We start from the raw sequence: 9,336 nt of genomic DNA, 5'->3' as shown, positions 1-9,336 counted from the left end.
CATCCAGTACAGATGGACAGATGGACACAGATATTACACCCAGCCTCTACCCCATCATAATAACCCCAGCAATTCTTCATATCCCTAGTGCACCCCAAGCCAACAAGAGGCAGCAATGCTGTCCTTATCCTAAAAAAAATGCGTGGGCTGAGGCACCCACAGGTTCTTCAGATTTTTCTTAGCCTGGCCAGTAGGCTGGAGCTCCTTTCCACCCAGGCATCAGTGTTCATTGCAAGGGTGGTAACACAACTGTCTTTGAAACTCCCTCCTGTCTTCCAGTTCAGTTTGAGATGGGCCAAAAGGACAAAAATTGAACAGGGAAAGGGGGGGGGGATGTCTAAGGAACACTTAGTGAGTTGTTTTCTAAAAAAAACAGAGATAAAATGCACACTCGAAATCTTAACATTACCAAAACTATATTAAAATTACTGGAACAAACTGCTGAAAGAACATGAAACAACTATTTTCTGAACTCGAGAACAACTAAACCAGAACTCCGAAAATTGTTCCTATATTGGCTTAAGGAGAGGAAAGGGAGCCTAAGACACTACATTTGTAACAAAGTCTATCCAAAAAAGCATAAAGAGTGACTTTTGTCACTCTTTATGCTTTTTCACTAACCTAGCTGAAAGTACACTCTAGACTAATCTTGTGAAACAAACCTAAACTAAATTACTAAAAAAAACTGATAAAAGAACACGAAACAACTCTTTCCTAAATTCCTAAATGACTAAACAAGAACTCCTATCATTCTATCTCTACAGGTTTAAGGGGAGGAAAGGGAGCTCAGGCTGTTCAGCATAAGTGCAGTCCTTCCTAGCAGTGCAGTCTGCTGGCCAGAGCAGAAGGGCACCGGGTGTCTCTCCTTGCAGCCGCCGAGGTGGTGCTGGGGCTGCATCGTGCGCCTCGAGGCCCAGGTGTCAGAGCTCATCCAGGGAATCCAAGCATGGAAAAGAACTCGGCACCTAAAAGGAGAGAGTCAGAAAGTGCTGAAGAAACCAGGAGAGCAGGAACAGGAGGGACTTTGTCTTCCAGTCTTCTGCCAGTAAAATGGCAGAAACATCAGTGCTGCTTTGGGCCCTTCCTTCTCAAGACGTGGGGTACCCTCAGACCCTGGCAAATTGACCAACATGGGAAGTGTTCCCTTGCCAGGCAGAAGGGCTTGGCATGGAGGCCCTTAGAAGATGGGATGTGCTCTTTTCCAAAGAGCAAGCAAAAATCTGGCTGGCATTGAGTCAAAACGCCCAACATGGTGAGTCTTGTCACCTTGCTGGGGTGTGTGCTCCACCTTGCAAAAACAGAGATTCAACAAGTGCACAGTGAAAACTGCCAGCAGTGGAGTGGGAAGTTTCTCCTGACAGACACGTTCTCCCAAGGGAGGTGCATGCTTCCTCTCTGGGACCATCTCTGGGACCCTTGGAAATAGTTCCCATAGAACTACAGAGCAGTGTTCAGAGCTTTGAAAGGCAGACAGCAGAACCTGTTACACACCTGAGCTGCACGAAGTTCCTCTTGCCCGCTTGGATCTACTTCAGAGCTTATGGATCCTGGAGAGCTCTGGTTTCACCCTCCTGCTCTTCTGGCCCAGTTTCCTGTGGTGCCTGACTCTCCACATGTTTGCTTTCTGAGGAGAGTGCAGGCACCTGCAATGGAAGTGCTGAAGTTAACAGCTGGGGAGGACCTACCTGACTGACTGCTGCCTAACACAGAGATCCCTTGGATGAGTTTGCTCAGCTAAGCTGAGTCAGTTCCAGTGGGATCACCCCACCCACCAAGTGTGATGGCCAACAGGCATCAGCCTTATCAACCTGCACTTGTGCAGAGCTGCAGGTCCTGGATGTCCTTGCTTGTCCCTGGGGCAGCAGGCCCACTTGCTGAGGGTGGAGGCTTTTCCTGTCATGCTGTTTGTGAACCTCACATACCTCTGATGTTTCCCCTTCTGCCTCTGGTGCAGCAGCCTCCTCCTCAAAGAGTTCCCCGTGGTGGTCAATGAGGAACTCCACCAGATGTATCACCTGCACAGAAAAAAGCATTGGTTTCCAGGTTTCTAGGATCTGTCTGAAAATGTCATTCCCATCCCTGAACACAAAGCTGGAGCTGTGGGGCTGCTCTGAGCAGCAGCTCCATCACAGCCTTTCCTGAAGAGAGGAGGCAGCCAGGTGCCTCTGAGCAGCCAAGCTCAGGTGTGCCCAGAGGCCTGGGGCTGGCTGGGGAACACAACGTACCTTCCCTGTCACCTGCAGCAGCTCATCCAGGGGAAGGGTCTGCTCCTGGGGTGGGCTGAGGAGGCTTGGCCCCAGGCAGATGGCCAGGTTGCCAGCAGTCATGCTGGTGGTATCGGCATTGCTGCTGATGGCTCCAAGCAGGGCCAACAAGCTCCTGAGGAGCTGGAGGTTGGCCTCGGGCAACTTGCTGGCCACCCTGAGGGAGCAGGAACACAACATTACCAAAGGAGATGTTGTCAGCCACATAACTCTCCCAGCCTCAACTCAGCCAGGAGCAGCCAAGGGAAGGCTCCCTGGCCAGGCATGGGCTACAGCAGAGAGAGCACCTCTGCTGAGATAGCCCTCCCTGCTCTTCTGGCAACATTCCCTGCCTGGAGCAGCCCTACTGCCTCTGGGAAGAGATGCAAGGAGAGAAAGGCTTCCCTGTGCCCCTTCCCCCACAGCCCCAGCCCACAGCAGCAAGACAAGAGGTGGCTGACAGAAAACACGGCTTTGGCCACGAGGCCATCGCTCTGCAGGCAAGTCCCTGGCTCTGCAGTCCCTGTGGAGGGAGCAGGCAGGCTGCTCGCCACACTCACTCCTTCAGTGCTGCCAGCCCCTCCTGCCTGCTGGTCTTCTGCAGGGCTCTCATCCACTCCTCGTAGAGCTCTTCTTCGAGGAGCTTGGAGGGGATCTCGCGGAGGAAGTCCTGCAATGCCAAGGGCTGTGGCTGAGACGGAGGCTTTGGCCACCGCTACCAGGAGGGAGCACAGGCAGCATCTCCAGTGCTCTGTCCGACGCGGAGCAGGCTCCCGGCTTTGGGCTGCAGGTCTGGCAGGTGCCCATCAGCAGCCACAGAGCCAGGAGCTGCTGGGCTCCACCTCAGCAGGGCTCACCTTCAAGATGGCAGCCAGCAGGTGCACAGGATGGCTCCCGAGGGGGACCTCTGCTCCACTCTCGAGAGCCTTTCTCAGCTGGCAGCAGGCACGCTTTTCGGCCGCCAGCCGGAAGATCCCCTTCGTGGATGGCCCTTGCTGGTGCAGGAGAGCCAGCAGGTCCTGCAGCAGGGGAGAGAAGAGGAGAGAGTTGCTGGGCTGGAGACAAGCCCTGGGGCAGGGGAACCTTCCTGAGGGGCAGGAGCGAGTGTGAACAGAACTGGGCAGCTCTGGCTGGGCTGGCCTGGCCTGGGAGAGAGATGGCTGGGGGGGGGACCACGGGCAGGAGAAATCTCGGTGCCCTCTGCTGGGAGCACCAGCTCTGCAGAGGAGCCAGAGGGATGGATGGGGATCCTCTGGCCAGGCTTGCTCACCTGGATGGGCTGGGGCAGCGTGCCGTCCTGGCTGCAGAGGGCTGCCAGGGGCTGCCCAAAGAGAGCAGCACTGCTGCCAGAGCCCCCTGGCCCTTTGGGCGCCTCTGCAGCGGCCGAGGTTCCTCGCTGCCCAAAGAGCCGGGGCAGCCCCCACCTCCTCCTGCGGGTCCTGCCTGCTGCCAAGGGAAAGAGAGCAAAGAGCCCTGGAGGAGAAGCACCGGGAACTGCTCATCCCAGAGCCCCTCTCAGTGTTCTCCTCCCACCCCCCACCAAGGGCAGGGGAGAGGCAGCGTTTGGGAACAAAGGGCCTGGCCTGGCAGCTCTCTGCTGCTGCTGCAGGGCCGTGGGGATGGGGCCGTGAAGAGAAGGGCCACCCTTTGTCTGTCTGCTCCAAACTCACCAGCTGCATGACCGTCTTCCCCTTCACTGCCAGAGGGGATTGGAGGTAGCTGCTGCTCTGCACCAGCCTGCAAGAAATGTGCTGTGCTCACTGAGCAGCCCCAGAGCAGAAAGGGCCATCAGGCAACTTTATCAGTCCCTGGCCCAAAGAAAGCAGCACTGCTCTGTGTGGGAGGGAGGTGGGGACAACTGGGATGCCTCCCCAACCCATCCAGACCTTTGCCTGCTCCTCCAGCAGCCTCTCCAGCCTGCTGGTGTTGAGTGTCTTCTCCTGGGCAAGGGGAAGAGAGCAGAAGGTGAGAAACGATGCACCTGGAGCACTGGTGGAGGGGATGGAGCAGCAGCTGGGGACAGAGGGGAGACAGGAGGGACACTCACAGCATTGAGGCCATGCAGCACCTTCAGCAGGAGGTTGATGGAGGGCAGCTGGGTCACCTTGGGTCCCTCTCCTTCTTCTGGTATTCTGTGCGTGGGCAAGAGGCAGAACAAGAGCTGTGTGAGACACACCTTTTCCCTGTCCTGCCAGCCCAGGGAGCACTCCCAAGAAGCAGCCAGGGAGCACCAGTAGTGCAGCGCAGAGCAGCAGCAGTGGTTGGGGCTGGGGCTGAGGCTGGGCGTAAGCTGGAGCCCCACAGCCACATGAAGCAGCTCAGCCAGCTCTGCCCACTCAAGAGCTGCCCACAGGCATGGGGGTATCTGTCCCCAGAGCAGGGAGCAGTGTTTTGTCACAGAACAGCTGCAGGCAGAGCTTTCCCCCCAGGACGTGACCACGTCCACCCCAGGCTTCACTGCCAGGCAGAGCTTACCCAAGGAAGGCGCTGACCCAGAGCTCCTTCAGCGCCCAGGAGCTGCAGAAAGAAACAGCCTGAGTGTCCCACTGCACCTGCAGGCTGGGGGCAGGGGCGGGTGCAGGCACAGCCCTGTCCCGTGGGGAAGGCCACAGAGGCAGGAGAAAGCCCCGTGGGGTGGGACGTGTCAGCCAGACTCACGGGAAGGTGACGATGCAGGAGCCGTGGGACCAGGTGAGGACAAGGGAGTTGCTGTTCTTCCCTTCTTCCTCTTGAGCTCCATCCCCGGCCACCCCTGTGCTGCCGCACAGCACCTGGAGCTGGTCCAGGGCCAGGACGAGCTTGGGGCGCGGGGCTCCGCCACGTCTGTAAAGAAGAGTGACAGGAGGTGACCCAGAGGCGGCCCAGCCCTGGGGCTCCCCTCTGGCATCCTCCTGCCAAGGGCGTGGCCATGAGCGCATCCCCCAGCAAGGTGCCAGGGGCCCGGGGCTGCTCCTTGGCTGTCCCTGCCCTTGTGCCCTGTGCCAGGAGCAGGGCTTGGGAGCAAAGGCAGCTGGGCTCCAGGAGCCTTACTTGGGCTTGGCGATGATCAAAACATCGCTCAAGAGGAAGAGGTCCCTTTCCCTCGTCTCACGGCCCCAGGTCACCCTCACGCGCTGGCGGAGCAGCACCTCGAGGGAGCGGATGGGCACGCGCTCCCGCTTGCTCCTGCAGAGCAGACGGTGTCGGGCATGAGGGAGGCGGCTGCTGCGGGGCCCTAAGGGCTGTGCCAGCGTGTTCCCGGGTCACGGGGGGAGCCTACCTGGAGCCATGGGTGCAGTTCAGCTGTCCCATCCTAAGAACACTAGGAAAAGCCTCGCCTGGGACACACTGGTGGGCTGAGGGCAGTGCCCAATGGCCCAAGCGAGGCTGCCAAGGGGGTCGCAATGCCACAGAGAGCTGCTGGACAAGAGCGTGGCTCTCCCCAGTGCTGCTCCCTGCCTGCACAACTCTCTCCCTGCAGGCACTGTGCCCGTTGCCAGGGGTGTCACCACTGGGACCCCAACGACTCAACAGGGCCCTTGGAAAACAGAACCATGGAACCGTGGAACCAACGGAATGCACTGGCTTGGAAGGGACCTTTAAAGGTGACATAGTCCAGTCACCCTGCACTGAGCAGGAACAGCTTTAAACCCATCAGCTTTAGAACCATGTTGGTTGGAAAAAGACTTTGAGGATCATCAAGTCCAACTGGCTTAACCCAGCCCAGTGCCCAGTCTACCACCAGCCCATGTCCCTGAGCACCAGGGACACACATTTCAAATACCTCCCGGGATGACTCCAGCACCTGCCTGGGAAGCCTTTTCCAGTGTCTGAAATATCTTTTGGTGAAAAATGCTTCCTAGGAACAAACCAAGAAACCTATTGCATAACTTTTGTCCAACTCCCTCTTGTTCTCCAGCTTGTTACTGCAGAAGAATTAGTTAAGGGTCCATACTGGATCTAAAAAGTAGTCTTCTTTTAGAAACAATGTTTTAGTGCAGATTTAATTTTCTCCATTCTGTTACATCTGCTTTTTTCCACCTCAGAAGTGCCTGGCTACTTAGGACTTGCTCTTCTTTGAGATGGTAGGATGCCTTTGTGTTGAAAAAAAACTGGAGCACCCCTTTGTCAGTCAAATACCACACTACATTCTCATTTCCAAAATGCTTGCAGTTTTCCTTTACTTACTAATGAAAATTGTCAGATTACAGTTACTTTGTGCAGTTGAGCTAAAAATCTGTGCCAAATTGTATCACAGCCCAGGAATGGCTAGAGCGGGGGTGACTGACTTTACAGATATTGTCTGCAGATTGTTATGACCAACAACAAGCAAATGAGAAAAAGATAGGTAGCTGATATTTCTAATCATTGACATTTCAACAAATAAGAGTAGACGTATGTGGGGAAGCAGTAAGACTAGACCCTTGTTGAAGAAAATTTGCAGTTTAAATTTCAGGTTCATGTGCTTCAAGATTGGTGTTTTTTTTGTTACTTTTTAGAATGGCAGAAGATTTAAACTTGGTCAAAAATTAGTTTCAAACCTCTCCTCTCCCAGATTTGATCCTTACTCTCTCGTAATAAAGTAAAAAGGTGTCTGAGTCTGCTGATTGCTTGTTCTTTTTCTTGAGAATCTTTAAGACAGGAAGAAATGCCCCTGTTTAAAGAGATTGCCTGATACCGTAAGAAGTTCTGACAAACCTAGAGTAATATTGCATCACTCTTCATTTCAAGAATACCATTTTTATATTCAATCTGGAAAGTAATTTCCTGGGGAGGAAAGGTAGGCCTGCTTCAGATTTGTTCTTCAGTAACAAATAAATGCAGGATGCTGCAAATTTCATTATTGTAACAAGTTCTCTGCTGATGACTGTATGCAATTATTTTTGGCAAGCTTTTTTGGGTGACAGAATAGTCCGGACAAACTGACAAGTGTCTACCTCCTATGGACCTTCTATTACACTCATAAACCTTCACTAATTAACATTCTGGTGACCCAGGTAACTGATCTTATATACATTTAATGTCAGTATGAAGGAATAAATCACTTAAAAATGCAATTAAATACTTCTGCTTCAGCGTGGAGCTTTTAAATCAGCTGGAAATAATGAACTTCAGGATGATTTATTGAAGAGATTGCTCTTTCAGTTAGATTTTGAATAATCTACGTGACCTCTTCTGAAGAATATTGATCACTGCAGTTGGAATGGAGACAGGATGTGCTAAGATAGTGTTATTCACTTTTGCTACCACCCAGCAGACGTTCTGCCTCAGTACATCTTTGCGTATGTGATTTATTTTCACTGGCATGTATCTAATTAGGCAGTCATAGTTTGAATGCCATCTTTCTGAATACAAGGGGTTTATAACAGGTAAGCCCTCACAGATCAGATCCTTCCATCTTCTGCAGCACATAATACTGAAACTTAAGTTGTTTGTTGGTTGTCAGATTTCCTGATGAAATCGTAACACCACAGGACATTAAGAATGCACGTAAGGTACTACTGGTTTCCAGTTAGCAAATATAATGTCTACAAGCTGTGAGTACTGTAGATGTAATAATCTCCTTTCTCTGGGAAACAATCATTTGTTGATTAACTTGGATGTAAATAGCATCATAAATTTGAATCCTCATAACAAAGAGGATGTTCTCTGTACCACTTGTTGACTTCACAGGTTTTGGTGGACAAATACGCCCAGCTTCTCTTCTGGCAATCAGTAGAAAACTGTTGCCATTGCCTTAGAAGAGCAGACTGCCTTGCTCATATTGTGATCTTTGACTTTTTAAGGGTTTTGGCCAGTCTGAGCATTATCCTTAGACTGTGGAAGGTTTATTCATCTCCAGTTCTTCCTGGAACGTACTTTTAGCCTTAAAAATAATCTGTGTCACAATGGAAGGAACCAAGCATTACATTTCCTCCATAATTCTGAGGATCCAAATTGTTTTATGTTGTTTGATTTCATGTTCCCATTGTCAGCCTCCTCACATTTCATTTCCAGAGTGCAGGAAGGATAACAAACTAAGACAAGCAAGTTAGTTGCAGAAAAGATCCCATCAGTTGTGCATGATAGTCCCTTCCTCAGAATTGAGGAACTCTGTTTTCCTTCCAAATCACACATATGTCTCTCATAGTACATGTCAGATAAGGGTCTTCACTGTAGCTGATGTCTTTGCTTAAGCTCATAAGAGGGAATCTCTGGAATGCCAGCTAGCAGGACCCCATCCTGAAGGGTCTCTTGTTGCACTTATTACTGTATCTTCTGTCAGAGATGAAAAAATAACTTTAGCCTTTCTATTAAGAGCTGGAATGACAAATTAACAGCAAAATGAGCATATGAGCTAGGACTAGCTTTCTGCTGGAGCAAAGCTGAGCTGTCTACACACTGCAGTGCATGTGTTTTTAAGCCTCTTTGCTTGCTCTACTACATGAGCACTGACACAGTTTTATCTGTGCCATATAATAAAACCTTAATGATGAAGCAGTTTTGACTAAAAGCCAGTCAAAACCTCTGCTGGTGTAACTTGGGGCTATTTCCTGTTTTTCTTCCACTTGTTACTTTGGACTTGAGGCCAACACCCACCCCATTGCAACCTCTTTTCAGGGAGTGTTAGCGACTGATGAGGTCTCTCCTCAGCTTCCTTTTCTCCAGGCAAAACATCCCTAGTTCCCTCAGACACTTGTCATGAGACTTGTGCTGTTAGCCTTTCACCAGCTTTCTTGTCCTTTGAACACTCTTAAGCATCTTGGTGTCCTTTTTGTAGTGGGGAGCCCAGATCTGAACATAGGGTTTGAGGTCCTAATGTGTTAGTGTTAATGTAGTAGACAAAATCATCAAACACCACCAAAGCCCCAAGAAAACAGAGGCAGGATTTTTTTTTTTCATCTGGAATAGCTCCTTTATATTTGTACCTGTAGATGGTATGGCAGGCCATATTTATCACATACTTTTGACATCTCTACTAAAATCTCCTTGGCATTTCAAACATATCTTTAAAGTGTTTTGGGTTATGGAAATGGCATTCTTCTCTAGACTGTAAGACCAGTTCAGGCATTAAAGAATCCTGTCAAGCTGGAGGGTAGAAAATTGATGGAAACCAGAGGCTGACCTGGTTGTG

General features: G+C 51.1%; 1 protein-coding gene across 1 annotated transcript; it reads right to left on the bottom strand.

The window, feature by feature from the left end:
* Positions 1-399: 399 nt before the first annotated feature.
* Positions 400-5,834, bottom strand: LOC139807646 (T-cell activation Rho GTPase-activating protein-like). The gene is made up of 13 exons (XM_071726756.1): positions 5,503-5,834; positions 5,274-5,408; positions 4,902-5,066; positions 4,719-4,760; positions 4,291-4,375; positions 4,120-4,183; positions 3,514-3,689; positions 3,101-3,262; positions 2,804-2,913; positions 2,226-2,421; positions 1,923-2,015; positions 1,488-1,643; positions 400-957 (listed from the first exon to the last, which is right to left on the bottom strand). Exons 1-12 carry the CDS (start codon positions 5,832-5,834, stop codon positions 1,539-1,541), a joined length of 1,665 nt encoding a protein of 554 aa, XP_071582857.1. The 3' UTR covers positions 400-957; positions 1,488-1,538.
* Positions 5,835-9,336: the final 3,502 nt, after the last annotated feature.

This window comes from Heliangelus exortis, chromosome 1 (assembly GCF_036169615.1).
Source record: "Heliangelus exortis chromosome 1, bHelExo1.hap1, whole genome shotgun sequence".
Classification (NCBI taxonomy): domain Eukaryota; kingdom Metazoa; phylum Chordata; class Aves; order Apodiformes; family Trochilidae; genus Heliangelus; species Heliangelus exortis.
This window is presented reverse-complemented; position numbering and strand designations above follow the sequence as displayed.

Excerpts from the sequence above, each read along its gene's own strand:
- LOC139807646 (XM_071726756.1), bottom strand. The coding sequence starts at position 5,834 with ATGTCACCTTTAAAGGTCCCTTCCAAGCCAGTGCATTCCGTTGGTTCC. Across the intron at positions 5,067-5,273 it reads TTGATCATCGCCAAGCCCAA|ACGTGGCGGAGCCCCGCGCC; the intron begins GTAAGGCTCCTG and ends TCTTCTTTACAG. Across the intron at positions 3,690-4,119 it reads GCAGGCAAAGGTCTGGATGG|CAGGCAGGACCCGCAGGAGG; the intron begins GTTGGGGAGGCA and ends TTCCCTTGGCAG.